Raw genomic sequence first — 25,249 nt, 5'->3', positions numbered from 1 at the left:
TACGCCTAATACGACCTGAAGCAGACGAGGTCAATTTCAGCAGAACAGCTTAACCTTGACGCGTGCTAGCCGACACCTTTTCTGGCTAGATGTGTCCACTCCTGGTCTCTGTAAGCCCGTTCCAACAACCGAGCGCGTTTAGAAACACATACTTACACTGAACCATCTAGAATGTATTGTTTCATATATCAATGACAACGCAATCGGCCGACACGCGCTACGCTATTGTTCTACGCCTCACGCCGGGTAGCGGTAGTAGCTCACACACGACACACGTCTGCACGCGCGCACACAGACCAGGGGCAAGCCGGAGCCCGGCGGGCGGTGCGAGCGGCCGCCCTGCGCTGTTGGCGGCTCGCCCCTCGAGCGCGGGTGGTCTGGACGGGCTGGGGCCTCACCGCGTGTCGCCCCAGCCCGAGCGGCCGCCCTGCGCTGTCGGCGGCTCACCCCTCGAGCGCGGGTGGTCTGGACGGGCTGGGGCCGCACCGCGTGTCGCCCCAGCCCGAGCGGCCGCACCGCGTGTCGCTCCAGCCCGAGCCATCCGCGGCCATCCGCAACCAAGGCCAGCGCCCGTCGGACCAGGCCTCGAATGCTAGCGGAGAGCTGGAGACTGATTACCGGCAGGCGGAATGTGGGAGGCCGAGTGACAAGTGACAGTTTAGGTAGTTTCCGGGAGAGAAAGCCGCCGTGGTCTTGAAGAGTGCTCATTCCTCGTTGTGTGTAGCACTAGCAGGGACTCATACCCAAAATTTTCAATATGGCATAGTCTTCCGAGTTGGCTTTGCTCCCTTCATGGTGGGAACGATTCGAGTTGACGCTATTATTCTAGCAAAATACAGGCAAATCGTAATTTTGCAGGGTGAGCCGGCAAAACAGAGCCGACCTTTCCCATGTGTAAGTAGCTTTTGTGGGCCTTTTGGAAAAGACAGACATTGACCTTGCAGTAGCGTAGGTTGGCAATGAGCCGCTTCAAACAAAGATTTCACCGCCTTGGTGACGGCAGTGCACTACCATTGTCAGCGTTCCAAGAGCGTTTGAAAGTTTGACAGCTGCAACGCAAATCACGAGAACGGCATCGACAGATGCCCAGACAGCAATGATGTCATGGCGGAAAGTCGCAAATGCGTTATGAGTGCATATCAGCACCTGTCAGCTGCTGCCTGTCGGGAAGCCTGCTTCTCGCGCCGTCCCGAGGTACTGTCTGCAGCCAGTGCGCATCCCTCGCCACGCTCACAAACAATGGTGGCCGCCGCGCGCCGGCCCCCGCGCGAGCTCCGCGTGTGGGCGGGGCTGGCGCGCCGGGGTCCGGCCCGGACGGTGGTCGGCTGAGCAGATCGTTATTGCTAGGCGGGGTGAGGCCGGGTGGGCGGGGCGGTGCCAAGGACGCGCTGAGGAGCCGGGGTGAGCGGGGATGGGCGGCTAGACGGCTGGGCGGCACCAGAGCCGGCCACCAGTGCAGCGGAGCAGTGACGGCGGCATGCCCGCACGCTTCGACACCTGGTCACGAGTCACCACAGCACATGGAACGGAATACCGACGCCCCACCGCTGCTTACTGCTGCCGGGCTGGAGCAGCCCTGTCTGCCGTCATCTGGGAGTCTGGCCGGCCGACACGCACCCTCCGCGCGCCACGCGTGGGGAGGTGAGGGCGGCGGCTCCGGAGCCGCGTTTTGTCCAGAGATCCGGCGTGTGCCGGAGCACGGCACGTCCTAGTAAGCGTTTAGGGGCGGGCGCCGGGCGCGAAACTATGACACACTCGTCCCCGCCGGGAACGAAACATACCGAAGCATACGGCTCTAGACTACATACGCATGCGGCCGACGTATGCCCTAACACCACCAACGCTCTGAGTAGGTACATCACACGTTATGATATTGACGTAAGCAAATTTCCCCTGAGGGAATGTCTGGATTCTCTTTCGCGGCCAGCGCGTGCCAGCTCTTCGCCGCGCACTGTGCCGTTCCTGCGTCGGTCTCCGGGCCTGCTGTTCCAGTGACGTCACAGACCGTCGCCGGGGTGAGCCTGGCCATCGCCTACCAGGCGTAGTCAGGCTCTTCGTTGGTCGCTGGCTGCGGCGCATGGTACACCATAGCCGGCTCGGGCGCCTTGACCACCATGCCGTCCCGCAGCTGCCTGTTGTAGGTGTCGCTCCACTCCTGCGGCATGCGCGCCGTGCGGTCGTCACGTGACATCGGGAGAGGGGTGTTTGGTCGCTGCCATCGCGTCGCACATGGCGCGCAAACAACCCCGAGATGAGCTCTGCGCGCATCAGAGGTATGCTTCCCGAGGGAAGGAAGGCGCAAGTAGTCATGTTCGGACCGGGTTTTGCTGCCCACTCGAGAATACGGCCATACAAATGGTCAGATACTTCGAGAATTGGACATGGCGCAGCGTGGACGATCTCCGAGCAGGGCTACCATATCACGCAGAGGTCAACTGCCGGTCTTCCTAGACAGTGCTGCCACCTGGACATCTACGGATGCACACTAGCCGCCCCCTTGGTGAAAGAGAATGGAACGGGCGGGAGGCAAGCCAGACGTTTGGTGAAGTGCACCGAAATCGCTACTTGGTGTAAGAAATAGAGGGCGCCTGCTCGTGTTTTCTCAAGCATTACGTGTTCAGATTTGTTATCCTGAGCTTGTGTGCTTCAGCGTACCAAGGGGGTGGGGGGGTACTGGTAACACGATGCTACAGTGAAAATGTTACTTGATATTGACAGTGCTCGAAATTTGAATCTGGACTTATGCTCGCGACTCGTGGGCACAGACGTGTGCTCATCATAACCCCTGCTTGCAGTGGTGAGTAATGACAATATAACCAATAGTTTGTACGTACCTTGCAAACACTTGTCAATAGTTTGCATAATAACGTGCTTTACCATTCCGGTCACTTTGCCGATCATTGCCTCACACAGTTTGAAGAATGACAGCCGAGCCTTGATGACAGTTATACAGCATGAACTACGATGACAAAAATAAATATTCACATGTTATTTTTAGCATAAACATAAGCGTGAATATCCTTGATTGGGGTTGAGGTCATCCAGGCCTGCAGTTCGATACAGTCGTATGCCGGGTGGATGCTACGTGATGAGGTCATCCAGGCCTGCAGTTCGATACAGTCGTATGCCGGGTGGATGCTACGTGATGAGGTCATCCAGGCCTGCAGTTCGATACAGTCGTATGCCGGGTGAATGCTACGTGATGAGGTCATCCAGGCCTGCAGTTCGATACAGTCGTTTGCCGGGTGGATGCTTTGTCAGGAGGTTACGCTTCCCGCGTTTATTTACCTTGAAATTTGGTGGCTTGAAAGTATAGTCCTTCTGGTCAAGCTGATCTTTCTCCGTGACCACGCTGTCCAGACGCAGCTTTTCTTCGTCACAGCTGAATTGCAAGAACGGGTTGTACGGGTTGCTGGACTTGAGCGACGCATATCCGTAGCCGCCGTTGCCTCCGCCCGGGAAGCCTGCAGTGTTTTGGCCTCCGGCAGTGAAGGGGTTGGTCCCTCCTGAACGCATCAAGATCGCCATCACCAAGGGCGTCATCATCAAGATAATCATCACCCGGACGTCGACACAGGTCAGCCATCTTCGCTCGCAGCTGGCAGGCAGCTGTCACAGCGGAGAGGGGGGGGGGGGGGGCACCTCCGCTGAGCCAGTGCCCAGCTGTCCGCGATGTCTTCCTTTTCAGGCTGCTGGGAGCAGATATAGTATGCGGCTGGGAACGTTGTAATATAAGCTTAGTTTCCAAGAACGTGTTAAAACTTGGCACCGACTGACCATACATGATAAAGTGCACAAGTGTGCATATCCTCAGTCAGAAGTCAGTGCACAAGTGTGCATATCCTCAGTCAGAAGTCAGTGCACAAGTGTGCATATCCTCAGTCAGAAGTCAGTGCACATGTGTGGATATCCTCAGTCAGAAGTCAGTGCACAAGTGTGCATATCCTCAGTCAGAAGTCAGTGCACAAGTGTGCATATCCTCAGTCAGAAGTCAGTGCACAAGTGTGCATATCCTCAGTCAGAAGTCAGTGCACAAGTGTGCATATCCTCAGTCAGAAGTCAGTGCACAAGTGTGCATATCCTCAGTCAGAAGTCAGTGCACAAGTGTGCAATCCTCAGTCAGAAGTCAGTGCATAAGTGTGCATATCCTCAGTCAGACGTCAGTGCACAAGTGTGTGCATATCCTCGGTCAGAAGTCAGTGCACAAGTGTGCATATCCTCGTTTAGAAGTCAGTGCACAAGTGTGCATATCCTCAGTCAGAAGTCAGTGCACAAGTGTGCATCCTCGGTCAGAAGTCAGTGCACAAGTGTGCGTATCCTCAGTCAGAAGTCAGTGCACAAGTGTGCATATCCTCAGTCAGAAGTCAGTGCACAAGTGTGCATATCCTCAGTCAGAAGTCAGTGCACAAGTGTGCATATCCTCAGTCAGAAGTCAGTGCACATGTGTGCATATCCTCAGTCAGAAGTCAGTGCACAAGTGTGCATATCCTCAGTCAGAAGTCAGTGCACATGTGTGGATATCCTCAGTCAGAAGTCAGTGCACATGTGTGGATATCCTCAGTCAGAAGTCAGTGCACAAGTGTGCATATCCTCAGTCAGAAGTCAGTGCACATGTGTGCATATCCTCAGCCAAAAGTCAGATATAATCAAAATGCATCTGGTTTGTCTATGCGAAGAGCCGTGGCTTAGGCTTAGTTCTTCTGGTCGAGCTGATCATATAGTCGGGCATCATGTAATCATGGAAATGCATTGTGCAATGTGTTCACTCGTGACTACCCGCAACACGTGGCTCTGAGCACAGCAGGAAAATTTGGGCGTTTTTCGTAGCATTCTTCATTTAATATAGACCCATCTTTTAGCCACTATCACCTGGTATATCAAAGGTCGGTTATTTATAGCTAAGAATCTCATAATGGCGGTTTTGCATGCCAATTTGTGGCTCATTTTTCGTGTCAATATCCGGATTTATACAGATGTGGTCATCCGGGTTAACTTGCTTCATGTTTTACATTAAAAGATCAGGTCAAGCCTCTGTCCTCCGATATCATATTGATTACGTAATGGGAGCATTTTTCATAGTAACATCTGCCACAGGAATTTAATGGTCCTAAAGACAAGAATACATTACGGGGTATAGGCATTATCCAAGGCATATTACTGTTCATGGCATTATGCGTCCCGATCGCCCAGTCACGGCGTCACTGGCATTATCCAAGGCATGTTATTGTTCATGGCATTATGCGCCCCCATCGCCCAGTCACGGCGTCACTGGCATTATCCAAGGCATGTTATTGTTCATGGCATTATGCGCCCCCATCGCCCAGTCACGGCGTCACTGGCATTATCCAAGGCATGTTATTGTTCATGGCATTATGCGTCCCCATCGCCCAGTCACGGCGTCACTGGCATCATATCCGTACCAGTGTAAGTACGTACACGGAGAGACCCAAGGCCGCGTCCGTGCTGCTTTCCGGATTTGGGCAACGTGATGGCATAACGTGGGTGTTAAACTCCAATAAAACTGATCGGGGGCGGATCCCGGATTTCGCCAAGGGGGGCCAGCAACATTGTGGTGTTCCCTGAAGTTTGGGGCCCCCTCCAAAAAATATATTTGCATTTTGCCATCACATTTAAAGACAAGTCAGCAAGATTATATACATACATATATATATATATATATATATATATGTGTGTGTGTGTGTGTGTGTGTGTGTGTGTGTGTGTGTGTGTGTGTGTGTGTGTGTGTGTGTGTGTGTGTGTGTGTGTGTGTGTGTGTGTGTGTGTGTGTGTGTGTGTGTGTGTGTGTGTGTGTGTGTGTGTGTGTGTGTGTGTGTGTGTGTGTGTGTGTGTGTGTGTGTGTGTGTGTGTGTGTGTGTGTGTGCACTTATTTATTCATTTATTAATAAATACGGAAACCCATTTTACTGTAAACAGCCATATAAAGCTAGGCGTGTTACGTATCCATACACGCAGAGCTCACTCATTTTCTACAGATGATGTTAAATGCCGTGATTTTGAGCCCAAGTGTTTCGGAACAACAGGCAAAATAAACTTGAGTTGGCTAACAATCATCAAAACAAAGTATGGACTTGATTTGGAGCTTATGTATTTACGGCTAGCCGGCTGGGCGATGTAATCAGCTAATGGCTGATGCTGATGCGGAATTTTTCCTTTGCTATTAAGGAATACAGCATATCCTATCACTCAAAATATGTTAGTAAGATGATGCAATGGTATAATAAGTGTCACATACTCAACAGCCAATGGAAATGACACATACGACGTCGGCGGCATGTAAAATTACATTCGGCAATCGCGCGTAAAAATTCATCGGCGCGTGTTCCATTGCTGCTCTAAGGCAAAGGCATCAAGGCCAATAGGAACGGAACTTGAACGATCATGGGTGCCGCAGGAGGCTAGCAAAATGGCTGCCGTCAACAGGTATAGGGTCCTCAGAGCAAGCAAAAAGAACCTGACACCAACGTGGTGGGCCCCTAAACGATCGGTATTGCCTTGGCAGGCTGACATATAAAGTCCCGTCCCCGGCCAGCACAGGACGATCACAGCAAAGAGGAACCATCCAAGACCATAAATTAATACCCCTGTACGATCAAGAGTGCACGGGCAGGTTAACAACACGAGCCTCAATAGGAATAAAAGTCCTCTGCAACTGAGACCAAAGGGAGAAACCCTTCAATCAATGCAGAGGGCTCCTGAGCATCGAGTGTCTCCGTGCCTACAGCACATGGCTCTCCAAGCAAGGGGACAGAACCCGATATTTACATGAAGGGCCCCTGAGCAACTGAGTGTACCTTGGCATATGGGGCCACGGAAAAAGTGTACGGAGCCTTTCGGGCGAATGGGAAAAATCCGTGGAGGAAAACCCGATCGATCAACAGTCCTCAGGCATGGAGGCAAATAGCGTCCCAGCAGCACATTGCGCCTTACAAGAAAATGCAAAGAGGTCAAGGGCGACGTGGAAAGCTTCTCAGCAATCGGATTGACCCGGCAAGTAGGCATATAGGGCCAGACAACCAACAGCGTTATGCCTCTAGACAACGTAACGAGTCACAAAATTTTCCCCAAGCAACACTTTCCTCAATCAGCGAAGATCTAACTTTGTTTGCTTACGAACCCTTCACTTTTGCTAGCAATGGTTCTTGGTCATCTGTGGGCCCGACACCACGCATTTTTTAATGTTTTTGTTTAAGAAAGGTACTTCCGTCCGGCCGGTGAAGGGCCTCTTTGGAACCTTTAGGCGCCGTCGGCATGGTCCGCGGGCATGGTCCTGTGCCCCACCCACCCTCTGCATCCGCCACGGCCCGAGCAGCTCAATAAATAGGGCCCGTTAAGAACATAGGGCCATCCATTCAAATAGAAAATGCCTAAGATCCAATGTACAGGGCCCCCGAATGATCGAGTGCGCCAGAGAAGGCCAACAGATAGGGCCCCCCGAAAGAGCGGAGGGCCCTCCATTCAAAAGGGAACTGCCCAAAACTAGATGTAGAGGTCCTCACAATCGAATGGGCCCGAGCATGTTATCAGAAGGGGCCCCGACAGGAGCGTAAGACCCTCCATCCAAATAAGAAGTATCCAAATCCTGGTGCGGAGGGTCCCCGAAATGTGGAGTGTACCCAGACACGTTATCAGATGATCCCGATAGGAGCAGAGGGCCCTAAATTCAAACACCAAACACCAATGTGCACGGCCCCCAAGCAATCCAGCGTGGCCGAGGAGAACAGTGCGAACTCCCGACAAGCGCGTAGGGCCCCATTAAAAGAACACGTGCCCAAAGCCCAGTGTAGAGGGCCCCCGAACGATCGAATGTGCCCGAGTAGGTTTTCAGATAGCCCCCACCCCCCCACCCCCACCCCCTACAAGAGCGTAGGATGACCCGCATTCAGAAAAGAAGTACCCAAGACCTAGTATAGACGGTCTTAAAACGACTGGATATGCCCAAGCAGGCCATCAGATTGGCCCCCGACAAGAGCGTAGGGCCCTAGGCCAGTGACAGAGAACTGGAAACATCCCAGAACAATGTAGAGGGCCCATGAACATAACGTAAGTGTGTCGGTACGTTGACCGAGATCGACGTAAAGGGGCCCTGAGCAACCGAGAACATCCCGGCAGGTTAAGATATGAGACCCCGGCTATAGATCACAGAGCCTTTCCGGCGAATGGGAAGAATCCGTGCAAAGGCCCGTGATTGACAAGAGCTCCCCGGCACGCTGACGGGAAGGACCCCAACAACAGCGCAGGGCCCTCCAAGGAAGTGCAAAGAAATGAAGGGAAACGTGGAATGCTCCTTAACAATCGAAATGATCCTGCAAGTGGGCATATAAGTCCACCGGAAACAACATGGGACCCCTAGGCAGTGTAATGGGGCTTAAAATTTCCAGTTCGCAACTTTTCCAATGGTTCAATTTTTTTTTTTTTTTTTTGATCTCTCAGAGGCCCTTCACTTTCGCTTACAGCTATTCTCGGTGGCCTAAAAGTCCAGAGATACCCAGGTTTGTTGCGTTTTGTGTTTTTAAAAAATGCGCCTGTTCGGCCCGCTATGGGGCCCTCTCGAAGCCAATGGGCCCATTCGGGGCCCAAGGGGAGATGTCTCCATCGCCTCCCCCCCCCCCCTCTGGATCCGCCCCTGAAACTGATATATGCTCTCGAAACAAAATAGCTTGCGCCTCTATCTTCAACCGCAAACCAGATGCATGTTACAGCTCATTATATATTGACGCTGACTGGCGCTGAGATGATTGGCGTTGCCGCCCCGTGATGGGAGACGGACCAGTGGCAGCCTGCTGGACCGAGCTCGAGCAGGGTCGCTGAGATAATCAGCGTTGCCGCCCCGTGATGGGAGACGGACCAGTGGCAGTCCGCTGGACCGAGCTCGAGCAGGGTCTCGTCTCACCCGGGGGCGCCAGCGTGCCGTCCTGCGCCTGGTAGTTGGTGGAGCCGTAGCCGGGGTCCTGCTCGTGCAGCCGCGAGGAAGAGAGCGCGCGCGGCATCGGGCTGGCCGGCACGCCGTGTGGCGCCAGCGCGCCGCCCTCGTCCGCCATCTGCCGGCGCGCCGCTGGCGGTCATCGTGGCCTCCTGGTACGGCGGCGTCAGCTCGCCGAGTGTTCCCCCTTCAGGTGCTGACGACACCTTCTCATTTGGCAATGCGATTGATTCCCAACATTGACAAATGGGCCCACTGAACAGGGCTTGAGATGTTTTGTTCTCGAGAGCAATTAGAGAGAGGCCAGTCTGTAGCAGGCTGATATTCACCTGGCGTGGATCTTCACTAGGGTCCAGATTCGTCTGGAAGCCAGTGTCCCTCTTGTAGAAATTGATGAAGATGAAGAGCGCCAAGACGAACAGCGAGAGAAAGCCGTAAATGCGGAACGTCACCTGAGAGCCTGCGAAAATATTGAACACAAACTTCGACTTGTGGGAACCATTTGCCTCACGGATCATTTTTGGGAACATTCAAAACAAAGCTATCTAAGCAGTTTGATATTAGGCAGCGCCATATGATACCATCCCAAAAGGTGCCTCGTAACCCATGGTCAAAATTCTGCGCAGGAATTCGCAATAGTGATATACGCGTCGTGACACAGCAGGTTTATGAAAGGGGTAAATCACTCGCGGCTCATTTCTCTGCATAATCCTCTTGACGAATTGAAAATGCGATAGGATCTGAAAAAGTGTGCAGAAAGTAGGTTTTGTCTAGATTATATTCTAAAGGCGAGCTGACAATGTATTTGGGTGTTGATGAATTACGCTAACGTGCACAACAATGTGTTCAAAAATGAGCCTCAGGCAGAAGCGTTGGTTTTTTAGATAGGCATTCCGGCCGGCGCTATCACAATCACTTGCTATCACCAAAAACCTTTCATCTGCTTACGCTACTGACCGATATAGTTGACGACGATGCCACCAAAGATGGCGCCACTGCCCTTGCCGAGCGCATGCTGGATGACTTGCAGCACACCCTGAGCCGACTGCCTGTGCTCGGGCACGGCGTGATTCAGGTACGAGACGCACGCCGCCCAGGTCGAAGCGTGAGTGATGCCTGTGAGTCGGGGGGGGGGGGGGGGGGACAAGACGATTATGAACGCAGCACAGTGAGCTCGTGACGAGCTCTTGTGATCACCGTGAGCTCGGTGAGCTCGTGACGAGCTCTCGTGATCACCGTGAGCCCGGTGAGCTCGTGACGGGCTCTTGTAATGACCGTGAACCCGGTGAGCTCGTGACGAGCTATTGTGATGACCTCGAGCCCAGTGAGCTCGTGACGAGCTCTTGTGATGACCGTGAGCCTATCGAGCTCGTGACGAGCTCTCGTGAGGACTGTGAGCCCAGTGAGCTCATGACGAGTTCTTGTGATGACCGTGAGCCCAGTGAGCTCGTGACGAGCAGCTCTTGTGATGACCGTGCGCCCAGTGAGCTCGTGACGAGCTCTTGTGATAACCGTGAGCCCAGTGAGCTCGTGACGAGCAGCTCTTTTGATGACCGTGAGCTCAGTGAGCTCGTGTTGAGCTCTTGTGACCGTGAGCCTGGTGAGCTCGTGATGAGCTCTTGTGATGACTGTGGTGGCCGATTCATGGCTGAACCGACGCTGGACCGTTCGGGCTATACGATGTACGTGGGAGGGTGGAGCAGGGCCAGGGACTCGGCGGAGATTGAAACGATCCGGTGCTGGCGAGCGGGCACAACTCTGGAATCGTGTTTCACGTTCAGCTATTACCAAAAATTACTTGGTATCGTCACAAGGGGAGCAGCATTTTGCCATCAGACAAGTCTGGCTCATAGTGCATCCCTTGAGGCGAAAGCTGACATGATGGACACGGTTTAAACTTTTCACTCCTAGAGATCATATTTCCTTCCCTAAACTTTGCCCAACTGATCTATAACCCAACTTTGGAGTTAGTGTCTATCGAATACAGTAATGTAATAAACATAAATGTTTCATGGCAAGGAAAGCTGCCGGCCGGGCTGGTCTTGCTTCATTTGCAGGGACAGGTGTAAGTTCAGCGGATTAAGTTGGCTTGGTCGATCTAATGGGGGCTTTGTGACCCGAAAAACCAGGTACCTCTTGCTTATTTCAGCAGATATGTGTTATATAGTCCATATGCACATACAGCCCATGTAGGTTTTAGCAGGAGGTTACAGCAATCGGTACATGTGCGCCCCAACTACTCTGCTCAGACAGAGACCCAAACAACTACAACTAACAACAAACAACTACTCCTACTATAAACGAACCACCACACTACAATCTTTTGATTTTCTGCATAGAGGGAAAACTCGCTCGAGCAATGCCACGGAGAGTGCGTCGGCTAAAACTTAAGTTTAGGTAAATGGTCTTTTAGCTGACCAGAACCTGAAAGATGCATTGTTCTCGCCCTGCGTTTTATTGATATAGGGGTCACTGTGCCTTCGTTGAGCAATAATCAGATAAATCTGTAGCCAGGAATTGTCGTGATTTAATTGTGAACAATCAAAGAAGCGTAATAATGTTTTAGTCGGCTCACAAGACAGTGTATGCCATCGGACTTTCAACAATTTCATTCCGTTCCAACCTTTCACCTGAAAAATCGAGTGGGTTTTGGTGTAATGAGGGCAACCGTCACATTCTTGCCACGTCTTGGTCTCAACTATAAATGTTAGATGGGAGGCTTTCAACAAAAAAGTATCAACGCAAGTTGATCATACGATACCACAATGAGCTGAGTAGTGAAAAATAGCTGTTTTACATATATATATATATATATATATATATATATATATATATATAATAAGCTGAATAGTGTCAAAATTGGCTGTACTGTGAAGATCCATACGTGAGTGTTTTTCTCCCCTCTGAACTAGTGCCCGACGGGCATCTTTTTTGCCTGAGCCGGACGGGCAGGGGTCGGGGGAGGGGGTTTCAGTGAGCCCGCTTTCTCAGACACTCAGCAGCACTAGATAGCCCCGTGATTGTGGACCACACTAGTCCCGTCGAGCATCAACGCAAGAGACCTTCGGTTGATTAGCGAAGAAGGGGCCTGCATTTACTAGGTTAGAAAGACAAAACTAATGAGCGTAGGCCCATTCTCTACCTTCGGAGCTTTGTGGGTACGTCAGAAAATGAGCTGGTACTGCATGGATCTGAGCGAAATGAGCCATGAACCGATAGGTCGCCGTCAGTGGTTGTGACATGTGACATGTCAAATGAGGTCATGCACGTCGAGTTTGTGTGTACATGCTCCTAAGCATAGCACAACAATGCTACACACGACACTGGGTGCAGCTTGCCAGACGGCATCGAGCACCAGTGATTTAAGATGCGCCCAACATGATCGTGAAATTTCAAAAGTTATTTATAAAGGTATCTCCATCAGGCACACGTAACCCAACTTGACCATGATGACCCGACCTAATCTCATTTTACAGAAACCCATCATATCGCAGCATGAAATGAGGCAGTAAATCGACACAGGAAATTGAGACTTAAGAGCTCTTAGGAGCAGGATCCCATTCGACAAAACATTTAGAACGCATATTCTGTGACATGCGTAAGCTATCGGGCACCTGAGCGCAAAATGTCACCTACGCGATCTGGACCTACAGGTTTGCACTGTCGCTAAGTTCGGTCTTCAAATTTCTGCATGATTCATAGACATGTTGAAAATTGAGCTACCAAAGCTTTCGTAGCCCCGCGTCGAATGGCTGTCGCGGGCGACACCGCAGACGGAACAGGTCTTCACGTGTACTGCCCGGTGATATCGCACGCAGACGGAGCAGGCCTTCACGTGTACTGCCCGGTGATATCGCACGCAGACGGAAGGCCTTCACGTGTACTGCCCGGTGATATCGCGCACAGATGGAACAGGCCTTCACGTATACTGCCCGGCGATATGGCGCGCAGACGGACCAGGCCTTCACGTCTACTGCTCGGTGATATCGCGCGCAGACGGAGCAGGCCTTCACGTGTACTGCCCGGTGATATCGCGCGCAGACGGAACAGACCTTCACGTATACTGCCCGGCGATATGGCGCGCAGACGGACCAGGCCTTCACGTGTACTGCTCGGTGATATCGCGCGCAGACGGAGCAAGTCTTCGCGTCTACTGCCCGGTAATATCGCAGCTTCAGAACCGCGGCCTGGCCTATCCTGTCACGCTGCTGACAAGCTTATGTTTTCCAGCCACCGACCGCACGGCCATGAAGTTTTCAGAACCAAGCGGCACGATACGTTAGAAGGCATGCTGTAATATTTTCGAGGCATCTAACTGCAAGCTGTTTGACCAATCTGTATTTAGTACCAAACAGTAATTACTTCTGCAATGTTGCTCCAATGTTGCCATCTCACCATTCGATTCCAACATTTGAAACGTTAACTACCAGATCGTAAACAATCTGAAGGATGCGGATCTGGAACGGGTCCTGATCTCGACGACCAGACGTTGCAACAGCAACTAATTCATGCTGACGGAGAACAAAGGGACATTTGTGTTGGCAAAACATGGGTCAAGATGTGTAGAGCCCAACATGCGATCGCGCGTAAACTATGGGCCCGCCCGCTTTTAGAAGTTTGTTTCGGCAGCCACGACAGGCACGGGCGTAAAGCCAGCTGGTGTGCGGTATAATGATCCATTTGACATAATGGACACGTCACAGCAAACTGTGGCTAGTGCACGCCTGAGCACTGCACAGCGGCAAACTTACCTTGGATAAGCTCGAAGGGCAGCACCCACCAGGGGTTTCTCAGCCAGGAAATGTACAAGAATCGCAGTACATTGGCTACGAGCCCCAGACAAAGAATCTGGAAAGCACGACATTGTCAGACCTGCATACTGGTACATATATCCATAAATGTCCCAGATTTTTGTGTAGACGTCACGTGCATGGCAATGACAGTACAGCTCAGCTGCTGGCAGTATGACAAAACCTGTCCATTCGGCAATCCAATGCTCTCGATATTTGTGGGTGTGCGTGTGCGTGTGCGTGTGTGTGTGTGTGTGTGTGTGTGTGTGTGTGTGTGTGTGTGTGTGTGTGTGTGTGTGTGTGTGTGTGTGTGTGTGTGTGTGTGTGTGTGTGTGTGTGTGTGTGTGTGTGTGTGTGTGTGTGTGTGTGTGTGTGTGTGTGTGTGTGTGTGTGTGTGTGTGTGTGTGTGTGTGTGTGTGTGTGTGTGTGTGTGTGTGTGTGTGTGTGTGTGTGTGTGTGTGTGTGTGTGTGTGTGTGTGTGTGTGTGTGTGTGTGTGTGTGCATGTTGACCATTCAGCTTACTGAATATCGTGCATGCACGCATGTCTTAGGCCTGGACCCCAGTCCGCACCGTAAACGGCCAGAACGGGCGCCAGCTGCCGAGGACGTCAGCAACGCGTCCTGGGGTAACACGAGGGCGAGCAAGGAGCGCTAACATGAACTCGTCGTCTAGTACTTCTCACGCCAGTCCGCTCATCCAGTGTCTCGTTTCGCCACCTCCATTACGCGTTCCCCACCGACTGGTGAGCTTGTGGTTGATTCCCTCACACCAGAAGCGATTCCGGTTCGCTCAGAGCATGGATCCATCTCAACTGTGGCTCCCATCAGCAAACAAACATTTGAGTGGACTCCGATACCGATTCAGGGAGGTATGGCTAGGTTTCCGTGTCGATTCTCATGGTGACCATGCCGTTGACGCCACCTTAAGCGATCACTCTGTGGCCTCTTTAAAACCATGATAGGACATGCGTGTTTTGATACCTAGGCGGCATCATATCTGTTTCATTTGTTTCACATATATGCTTTGCCAGAATAGGGACGTATGTTGTTCCTATTATCCGCATTTTGCCGTCTAATCGATAATTGTATCAATCAGCGTCGACAAATTGTTCTGCGTTTTTTTTACGAAAAATAGTAATTTCACCATTGCTCAACAAAAAACCATGCTTAGTGAGGAGCCTGCTCCGGCTCGGACCCGAGCCAAGGTCAAGTCTGCCGACCGGGCATAGTCATTCGGCTGGCACCTGTTCCGGGGCAGCGGCTCGATAGCCGAGCTGGCGGCGACCATCGTAAACCGCTCACCGGCAAACGCGGCGGCGGATGAGGCCAAGTCTCACCTTGACGTGACCGTACTGGTTAATCAAACGGAAACAGAAGAAGTAGGCGAAAATCTCCGAGATGTGGTTGATGATTGAGGCTACTCCGAACACCGTTGGGGTTCCTCCAAAGTCCTGGAACAGGCGCGTTGCTCAGTTAGAGCTGGTTTTGACGTAAATGGTCGGCTTGTGCTGACCTGATCTGGACCACAGCTCGATTCTCTGTCGAGTCACCTGTCTCGGATGGAAACATGCAAGCTCGATTAGTTTAATGAAATTTGACTGAAGGTACAATCAGTCCATTCGTTTGAATGGTCACATTGGCTTCAGCAACTCTCAGCCCAATTAAGCGCAGCGTCGGTGGCGTCTATGGAAGCCTGCCGTACGTTACACCAAAACCGATCATAGGTAGGAATAAATGATCATCCCCACACTCTGCGAGTCGGTACGGAGCGTGGCGAAACCGCTGGACTTAGGTCCTAAGCATTGCATCCTGGAGCTTAGCATACATATCCACAGGTGGGTTTGACAAACCAAGACACGGCGCCGGTACACTTATTGCGTTTTGCTTTAATTTTTTCCATATTTCGGACGCCTTGAAGCGCGTTCATCAAGTATGGTTTCCAGTAGACACCGTTCTCCCTTTATTGTGCAAACCTGGAGATGCCAGAAGAGGAAAGCGAAGATGAGACCCATTCCGATGCCCATCCACCAGGCCACAAACAGGAAGGCCATGCAGCGAACGTTCTTCAGCTGCTTGAAGACGGCAGTCCACTCCGGTATCTTCATCATGGTGTTGGCAAACACGCGGCTCTAAAAGATCATCAGTCATTAGTTGACCACACCAAGCCACGCTAATCCGAGGCAGAGATTCCGCGCACGTAGCGCCACCGCCCGCTCCTAATGACTGCCAACTCCAACAGCAAAAATGAGACAAACTGTGTGTGTCATCTCGCACTCTTCCCGCCAGCGGCCAGTCGGAGCGTGGCTGCGGGTCGAGTCCTGCTGAATCAGTCCGTGGTGTCGCCCTGCCTCCCGCTGGCTCTGCGCGCGGCCGGCGAGGGCCTGCGACCCCGCCTGTCCGGGCGGTGCGGCTTGTGTGGCCCACCTTGAGCTGCGGCAGGCTCTTCATGGCCTCCCGGATAGCCTCGCGCTGCGACTGCTGCGGCTCCGGCTGCGGCTTCTGCCAGTCCTTGACGGGCGGTACAGACGCCTCGTACTTCTCCTCGGCCGTCGGCTCCTGCTCCGGCTGCAATGTGTCGTCCGCGGAGGGCGTCGGTACGGACAAGGCCGTGGCATGGGAACCCGGCTCGGTCGGCCCCGCAGCCACACCAACATTGCGGCATGTATGTGTAAGTCTTTTGCGTCGGACGCTCATCATAGGTACATTCATCTCATTACAAATCGCCTCCATCGTGCAAATTAACTGGTGCATCTCTCAGATGCCTTTTCAAACCCCCACACCAAGCATTACAGCAATATCGTAGCGTGGTTATCATATCTTGGTATTGCTTCGTGCAAGTATGGTATTGATAAGATTCTGAATCTGAAACGTCAGTGGCCGTCGAAATTCAGAGCATGATAAGCCTTCAGCGAAAAACGGCATTGCGCGCCGTTTTGTTTGCGCCTCGCGGAGACGCGCATGATAACTGCCCTCACCTGCTGGTCGTGCGAGTAGTCGAACTTGAACTGGGTGGCCGTGATGAGCGCGCAGCCCATGAGCACGGAGAAGGTGGCGAAGCAGATGGTGTAGTTCCTCTCACCCGAGTGCGGCTCGCACGGGTGGTTCGGGAACGACGTGCTGTGGTCGAGCGCGATGCCCACGAAGAACATGGCAAGGCCCCAGCCGATGGAGCCGAACATGCGCTGTCGGCCGTAGTGGTCCGTGTCGTCACCCAAGTAACTGAGGATGACCGAGTCGGCCAGCGTGATGGCCGGCGCCGAGAAAAACTCGCCCAGCGTCACCAGCAGGAACGTCAGAAAGAACACCTTCTGGATGTCCTTGACGTTGTACACGATGCTGGAGAACGGCGGAGTGCGGAGCGTGTCGTGCTTACTCTTGTCGTAGTTGACGACGAATGTCATCTGCGGGAGAGGCGTGCAGAGGGCTAAAGCTGACCCCGCTGCGTGATGATCCGTGGCTGCACTTGTGTGAATATAGTTGCCACGTGAGCAACAACAGTGGAGGGGCTCTGAATTTAGGACACTGGATACACGCCAGAACATATAAGTTATTTTCACTGTTCACCGTAGAGTGTTATCAATGCCTGACAGCAGGTGTTGGAGCAAGGAACTTCACAGGTTAGTAAATTCATATGCACCCACATCGGATGAGTAATGATCTGTGTAAGATGCAGATTTTGGGACTATCACGTGTGTGGGTATGGGTGTGGGTAGACGCTTTCTAAAAGGTCGGATAGATTCTTTATGACATGTTACAAAATGCCACTGTTTGCGCTCAGAGTGTTGACAAATGCAAACTGATGGGTGACGGTGGGAATACGTTCGGAATGGATAGCTGGTAGACACGGGCACAACCCCATGGATAGTGGATGAATCGCTTAAAGGAAATCGTGCCAGTGAGAACCCCTATATTGCGTCAAAAAGAGACACCTTGAAGCGGCCTTACGTTCCTGCCATGTTCAGCAGCATGCTGTGTGCTGACCGCGGACGGCCGTTACAGCGCGACCCATTACCACAGCCAGTCAGCCCCAGCCGGCCGACAAAATGATCCGTAAGCCAGGCGCGCAGCTGGAGCCCAACAGACACTTATCCCAACAGCTTTGTTGACAGAGGAGACTGGGAAGGCTACGCAACTGAGCGGGCCTCTTCTGACTTCGGGGGTAGTCCTGTGGCGCAATTACAATGAGCTGTACACCTGCAGTTTTCAGGGGGAAAAGTTAGCATTGATAATATTTCCAAAAGGCTTCCTCTGGCTCTAGTTAATCGCGCTGCACTTAGTTATAGGTTCCAGAAGTCAGTAAAGACGAAGACTGTGAAGGTGAGTTGCCCCCCCCCCCCCTCCCCCAGGGGACCCGGGACACCGGACGGCGCACGAATTCGGCATCCTAAAAGTGTTGTGACTGAAGTTTTCTGTAAATAAAACTCTAATTCCAAAAAGTTATTTCGTCCGCAGCAAATTTTGAGCACCTAAAGTATTTTTACGTTAGTTTTCGGCAGCATCGTTACGAACTCGATGCAGGTAGGCACCACTAGCGAGTGTTTGCTTCGCGTTCAGTCCTCAGTAATCTTTTCATACGAGAAGGAGCTGGGGCTCAGAGCCGCCTCCCCTACCCCCCCCCCCCCCCCCGAGAGGCTTTTTGGGAAGAGTTGCGAACGGTTTTGCGCTCGTTGCTGTAATCTTGGGTAGACAAGCTTACCGTGGCATTTTGCTGAAAATGATAATTAACACCTAATTCTCGAAGTGAAAACAACCCACAGAGGTTTTGAACACTTGCCCTCCTTGACTTAAGGTATTACTCTCAAGTGCATTTTTATTGCTTCGGCGGATGTTGCAGTCATTAAAGGGGCAGAAAGGATATGCCGCAACTACTCGCAAATTCAATTAAAAATAAACTTTTTGGCAGGCTCTTTAGTCCCAACAATCCCGTTCTACCTTGATCATGATCTTTGAGTCCGGACTCTGATCTGGCTAGTTTAAGTCGTTCGAAGAAACGACGGCCACCGACATTAAGTGGATTAAATGGACTTTCTGTCACGCTGACAGGCCTGCGTCATGTGCAGAGTGACAGCGGACTTCTTTCCGAATTGGTCAATGTCACTTTGCGTGCGCGAACGTGGTGGCTGATGGTCTTCGTCCAGAGGCACAACCCAGACTTGGCTAATGGCCGCGACCGGGACCTCAGCTGGATAGAGCGGTAACGCCACCCAGCCTGCAATTAGCAGGTGGTCGCCACCTCCATTAACCCTTCACAGCCAGCATGTTCAGCGGTAGGCTTATCCTTGCACATCTGACACAATTGGCAGCTGGACTGTTCCTTCACAGCTAGTGTAATCGGCAGCCGTAGGACCCTTTCACAGCCGGTGCAATCGGCACCTGGATTATCCGCTGCCAGCCGGCGCAGCTTGCTGCAGCGAGAGACGCGTGCCCTCACCGCGCGCGGTGACTGTCCGATGATATGGCTGCGGTCGATGGCGATGTCACGGCGTCGCCGGCTCCGTCCAGTCCCGAACTCCGTGTCGTCCACCAGCTGCAGGTACAGCGGTGTCTCTAGGGTCTCCACCGCCGGCAGAGCCGGCACCGTCTCCTCCAGCAGGTCCACACTGCGTTTGGAGATCTGCCGGCACGGCCGAACTGTGCGGTCACCCGCAGTGCTAGGCCAAGCATCACCGCGCCGAGGCCCGGCGATGCCAACCAGCGCACCCGGCCTCGACAGGTTGTGGCTGCTTGGCACGGGAAACAGCGTATGCAACGAAAAACGCAAGCACTGAATTGGTGTATCAGTCGGCTGAAAGGCATCGTCATTCTTACCTTCTTGTCTTCGATAATGTAGTCGCCGTGGGTCTTGTTGAAGACGATGCAAGCCGTAGCTACGGGTTGGCAGAAGCTGAGCATCATGGTGAAGAAGATCCAGCAGCACAGCGCTGCGAGCAGCATCATCTTGCCCTTGCGATACCTATGAGGTGGAGGGTCGTTGTTGGAATTTCCACTTTCGCGCCAATGAAAATCGGGATAGCGGTGAAGGACAATACAAAACAAAACGAAACAAGTGATAATTTAAATCGCATGAGTATACACTGGGCAAGCGAGAGCCAAGTGTACACTGGGCGAGCGAGAGCCAAGTGTACACTGGGCGAGCGAGAGCCAAGTGTACACTGGGCGAGCGAGAGCCAAGTGTACACTGGGCGAGCGAGAGCCAAGTGTACACTGGGCGAGCGAGGGCCAAGTGTACACTGGGCGAGCGAGAGCCAAGTGTACACTGGGCGAGCGAGGGCCAAGTGTACACTGGGCGAGCGAGGGCCAAGTGTATACTGGGCGAGCGAGAGCCAAGTGTACCCGTGCGTGGCAATCCGCCGGCCTAGCGTTGATCAAGCACAGTGGCTGTTCCCAACAGTGTGGCAAAAATGGAAGGCATGCGCAGCATCGGCCTGACAGCTGGTTGTAGAACGTGACGGAACTGGCCGACCGTCAGCCTCCAGGTCTGGCGGAACCACCGACAGCCCATGGTTTGGATAATAAGTAGCAGCTTTGGGGATATGTGTATGCAGCCTAAATTGGGATTTATGCCTCGTTAACCAGCGGAGACTTGTAGCGGGATCCCGTAAAAAGGAATACAGCTCCTGAATTTTGATCCCACTGTCAAGGACCCAATAGTATCATTATTAAATTACTTGGGATATAGGCTTATGTCTGCGCAAGAGCAGCTTAGATGAGCATCCGCCTTCTTTCTCAGGGCAATGTCGCACATACCATTAGCCCACACAAGGAACACCAGACAAAGCCAAGCGACGTGCGTTTAACCACCACAGCTGAGTTCGTGACAGGTCATGATCAGGTGACTGACCTGGTCAGAGGTCACCGGACCGAACAGCTGAATAGCCGACGCTGTCCATATGACGGCGGTTAACCCCTTAACAAGTTCATCAAGCCGCTGTATGGCGGCTGGCCTCCCCACAGACCCTTCGAGCCGCTGTATGGCGGCTGGTCTTGCCACAGATCCCTCAAACCGCTGTATGGCGGCTGGCTTTGCCACAGATCCCTCGAACCGCTGTATGGCGGCTGGCCTCATCACAGACCCCTCGAGCCGCTGTATGGCGGCTGGCCTCGCCACAGACCCCTCGAGGCGCTGTATGGCGGCTGGCCTCGCCACAGACCCCTCGAGCCGCTGTATGGCGGCTGGCCTCGCCGCAGACCCCTCGAGCCGCTGTGTGGCGGCTGGTCTCGCCGCAGATCCCTCGAGGCGCTGTATGGCGGCTGGCCTCGCCACAGACCCCTCGAGCCGCTGTATGGCGGCTGGCCTCGCCACAGATCCCTCGAGGCGTTCGTAGTACCCCGTGGCGAGTGTGATGTTTCATCATGCAACAACGTGACCACCAAGAGTCAAATATTGGTGTCATTAGCTTTCCGTGCTCCACGGACAAGCATGTATTAGTTGTGGCTCCAAAATCGCGTAGAAACCCAGGAACATCCAGAAAAAACAACGTTGCAGCGAAAGAGCATTTGTGCAAACCAATGCTCTTTTATGCGAGGTTAGAGTATACCACAATTAATGTGGGTGCACCACTAGCATTCTTGACGCGTAGATGTTATTCGGGGCAACCATTTCCCGTACCGCTGCCATCTCTTTGGAAGCATTCAAGTGGCATTAGTGTTGACGCGTGTCTAAAATTGCAGTCAAATGTTGCTGCCGTTTCCACCAGACATCCCGGAGCAGACGCCGCTCCTCGCGTCCGCAGGTGCCTTCCGAGCAGCAGCTGCCACCCAGCAATTGGCTGGCACAGTGACACACCCATCATAGAGTGCTACCATCGGCTACCGTCAGAACCGTGCTGCGCTAGTTGGCGTCTGGGAACGGCCAACGCAGACGAAGGCTAGCACTTGACGTTGATAGAGAAATGCTGGAGACCACCAAGAACCGCGGCAAGCATAGAACCCTCGCGAAGAGCAGAGCAGAGTTGGCACTCGTGCCAGTGTGTGTGGGTCTAGATACCTGGAGATATATCATCATGCATATGAATAACCCGCCACTCAGTACATACATTCGGACTTGACACGCGCTTTCCCTGACCTGCTCCCATTGAAAGGTGACTTGTCGTCGTAACCCACACATTCATATCGGACTGACTCGATACTGAATCGTCGTCCGCCAACGGATCCGCATGTGCTATCATTACCGCCTTGTTTTTTTTCATCGATTTCTTGCCACTCAGTCGTAATCATTGCTTAGGTCTGCCCGAAACCCAAGCCCACCCCAGCTGGCGGACTGGCGGACCACGCGCGCCATCTGATCACCACTTGACCTCTCGGTCGGCCTGACCCCGGAAGGAGGCTGGGGATGTGCCCGCGGTTGGCCCCGGAGGGAGGAGGGGGATGCGCCCACCGTTGGCCCCGGAGGGAGGTTGGGGATGCGCCCGCCGTTGGCTCTGGAAGGAGGCTGGGGATGTGCCCGCCGTTGGCTCCGGAAGGAGGCTGGGGATGCGCCCGCCGTTGGCCCAGCGTGCGTGGGGAGAAACTCACCGTTCAGCCAGTCCGGCCCAGAAGGGCGTGGAGAGGAACTCGACGAACGGCCGCACCCCGATCAGGATACCGCACTGGCCGGCGTTCATGCCCATCTGCTTGAAGTAAACGGCCATCAGCGGGAAGAGTGAGCCGAACGCGCTGTAGAAGCAGAAGTAGAACGCCTTCGAGATGACCAGGTCCTGGTTGGCCGTGTCAAAGAGCATGTGCAGCAGGTCCGACTTTCCTCGCACCTTGTGTGTGCCGTCCTTGGGCTCGGGGTAAGCGTTGGGATCCACCTCGCCGGTCGCGTCCACGTCAACGAAGGGCCGCGCTCCGGCCGGCACGGGCACCGTGGGCTCCTGCCGCAGCGGCTCCTGCTGCTGCGGCCCGGCCTCCGCCGTGTACATGGCGTACGGACTGTCGTTCATGTCGGTTCCTCCTGCGACCGCTAGTTTGCGCACGCGGCTCTAGCTGGGCCGACGGGGGCGTCACCTGCGCCGCATGGCGGCGGGCTGGGGCCAGGCGGCGCGGTCAGGTCACCGTCCGATCGTCGGTCACCGCTCCTGTCGGACGCTGCGCCGCCCGGTCCTGGTCACGGCACCCGGCTGGGTCACACCGCCCCGCTGGACGGCCCGCTCGCGCGCACCGCCTGTTTTCGTCGCCCGGTTTCCGACCGCGGCAAAATCGATGCCCGGGACTCGCCGATGAGACGGCCGCGGCTGTTGGCGCAAGCGCACTGCTATCGACCGTCCTCTGCATCGACAGGCCGGACGCTCGCCAATGCGCCAGCCAAGCCTTCAACGCAGGCGTGCGGAGCCTGACCAGCGGTTTGTTTGAAAATTGTTCAGGCAACGGGTTCGCTTTTCACATCAGCATGCCCTTCAGCCGCGGAAGTGGATTATTACGATGGATAATGTCTAAATCCAAGCTCGGGCTTGAGATGTGCACGACTGTTCAATAGTCAGTCACATAATCTGGGCTGAGACTTGGTGGATACTGCCTTGAAATTACGTTTCTCTCAGGTCTTAAGGAGCTCCTGAGCATTGCCAAGCTCGCCGCTTTGGTGCGAGACACTCTAAGCTAAGCCAGAGCAAGAGGAGGGCAGACCCCTGCAAAAGGAGGGCAGACCCCTGCAAAAGGAGGGCAGACCCCTGCAAACAAGGAGGGCAGACCCCTGCAAACAAGCCAAAACTAAGGCTTGACCGTTGCACACTTCCCTCTAACAAGCAGCCGAGTATACGTATTGAATCATGTGTAAATAGGTGCCATTAGTGTCATGGATTTCACCGTAGCCATCTGGTGTGACTGATCAATGTCATGACTCAGATCGCACCGCAGTTAACTTCTCAGGTGATGGTCCGAGCACTACAGATGTTTTCGCTACAAAAATTTAGTGTTAATCAAGACGCCGTAACTTCCACAACTGTCAACCGCGAAGCTGTGTCAGGTAGCCATTGCGTCCACAAGCGACACCGCAGTGACACAGGCCGGTAGCTCGAGTCTGGGTTAATTCATTGTGATCAAGTGGCTTTCATCGTTTTAATTCAACGTCCACAAAATGCAAGACACGTGACGCCTCCATAAGCCTATTGACCCCCCAGGCATGACATATGGAGTTCTCGTGTTGTTTTCCTCGCTGTTCGTAATCGGAGGCTTAGCATGACAGGTACGTGGTGTCGTCCACCACAGATCCGTTCTTCCAGAGCAAACGCAGACCCGAGGAAACCACCTGCGATGTCACATGTTTTCTACATGGAGCACGCTCCCAGAACCCTTCGCACTCAGAACTCAAGAACAGTGGCGCAATGAGTCACGTGTTGCCGGGATGGGAACAACGTCTGGATCAGGAGTCAGTTCCCTCCCCCCTCCCAAGACTTCAACAGTAACCTCAGACTTACCACCACTTTGTTCACACAACTCCAAGGGCTTCTCGCTCAATCATAAGATTACAGGAAGCCTGGGACCCCAAGAGCACACAAGGTGCTCCCCCTACCGCGATGTTGCCGTGAAGGGAATCACACGCACTCTCTGCAGCAGTGTGCATTCTAGCGCAGCATCGCCCAGACACGCATGCCTCGTCCCGCTTTCGCCCCATCGCCAATACATGTCTGGTCCCGCGTTCGTCTCATCGATGCGGAAGACTGGTACATCGCCCAGACATGTCTGGTCCCGCGCTTGCCCCATCGATATGGAAGAGTGGTCCATCGCCCAGACATGTCTGGTCCCGCGCTCGCCCCATCGATATGGAAGAGTGGTTCATCGCCCAGACATGTCTGGTCCCGCGCTTGCCCCATCGATATGGAAGAGTGGTTCATCGCCCAGACATGTCTGGTCCCGCGCTTGCCCTATCGATACGGAAGAGTGATTCATCGCCCAGACATGTCTGGTCCCGCGCTTGCCCTATCGATTCGGAAGAGTGGTCCATCGCCCAGACATGTCTGGTCCCGCGCTTGCCCTATCGATATGGAAGAGTGGTCCATCGCCCAGACATGTCTGGTCCCGCGCTTGCCCTATCGATATGGAAGAGTGTTTCATCGCCCAGACATGTCTGGTCCCGCGCTTGCCCTATCGATATGGAAGAGTGGTTCATCGCCCAGACATGTCTGGTCCCGCGCTTGCCCTATCGATACGGAAGAGTGGTCCATAGCCCAGACATGTCTGGTCCTGCGCTTGTCCCACTGATACGGAAGAGTGGTCTCTTGCAGTCAACATCCCGATTACCCGAACCAATCAGGACTTACAATCGCGACTCAGTGTCCGTATCGAAGCTATATCAGATCTCAGCAAAATACGTTTTGTAATGCCAGTCATGCTTACTTTTCATCATGCCAGAAGTAATGAAACAACAATCAGTAGGTGAACAGCTACAAACCATCCTGTTGAATGCAATGCGTTGCAAAACAGCGTGCGAATCGTTGAATTATCTTTTATCCAAGCACGACTAAACTGACATAATCCGCAGCACGCCGGCCAATGGCTAGTTTATTCGTAGGCAATCACCACCGCTCTGGCAGGAACTGTT

General features: G+C 53.4%; 1 protein-coding gene across 1 annotated transcript; it reads right to left on the bottom strand.

Moving 5' to 3' along the window:
- Positions 1-152: 152 nt before the first annotated feature.
- On the bottom strand, positions 153-22,886 carry jef (major facilitator superfamily domain-containing protein 6 jef). The gene is made up of 13 exons (XM_037236650.1): positions 22,246-22,886; positions 19,540-19,684; positions 19,163-19,345; positions 16,707-17,132; positions 16,156-16,296; positions 15,705-15,860; positions 15,069-15,182; positions 13,693-13,789; positions 9,899-10,057; positions 9,271-9,401; positions 8,912-9,059; positions 3,289-3,506; positions 153-2,155 (listed from the first exon to the last, which is right to left on the bottom strand). Exons 1-13 carry the CDS (start codon positions 22,653-22,655, stop codon positions 2,033-2,035), a joined length of 2,451 nt encoding a protein of 816 aa, XP_037092545.1. The 5' UTR covers positions 22,656-22,886; the 3' UTR covers positions 153-2,032.
- Positions 22,887-25,249: the final 2,363 nt, after the last annotated feature.

Source organism: Pollicipes pollicipes, unplaced genomic scaffold (genome assembly GCF_011947565.3).
Source record: "Pollicipes pollicipes isolate AB1234 unplaced genomic scaffold, Ppol_2.1 Scaffold_7261;HRSCAF=8764_pilon_pilon_pilon, whole genome shotgun sequence".
Lineage (NCBI taxonomy): Eukaryota > Metazoa > Arthropoda > Thecostraca > Pollicipedomorpha > Pollicipedidae > Pollicipes > Pollicipes pollicipes.
The sequence above is the reverse complement of the archived record's forward strand: the minus strand, read 5'-3'. Positions and strand labels throughout refer to the sequence as shown.

Coding starts and splice junctions, on each gene's coding strand:
- jef (XM_037236650.1), bottom strand. CDS start 22,655: ATGAACGACAGTCCGTACGCCATGTACACGGCGGAGGCCGGGCCGCAG. Junction 17,133..19,162: donor TCGGACAGTCACCGCGCGCG/GTGAGGGCACGC, acceptor CCTCTCCCGCAG/ATGACATTCGTCGTCAACTA. Junction 15,183..15,704: donor TCCTCTTCTGGCATCTCCAG/GTTTGCACAATA, acceptor CGCCTGTTCCAG/GACTTTGGAGGAACCCCAAC.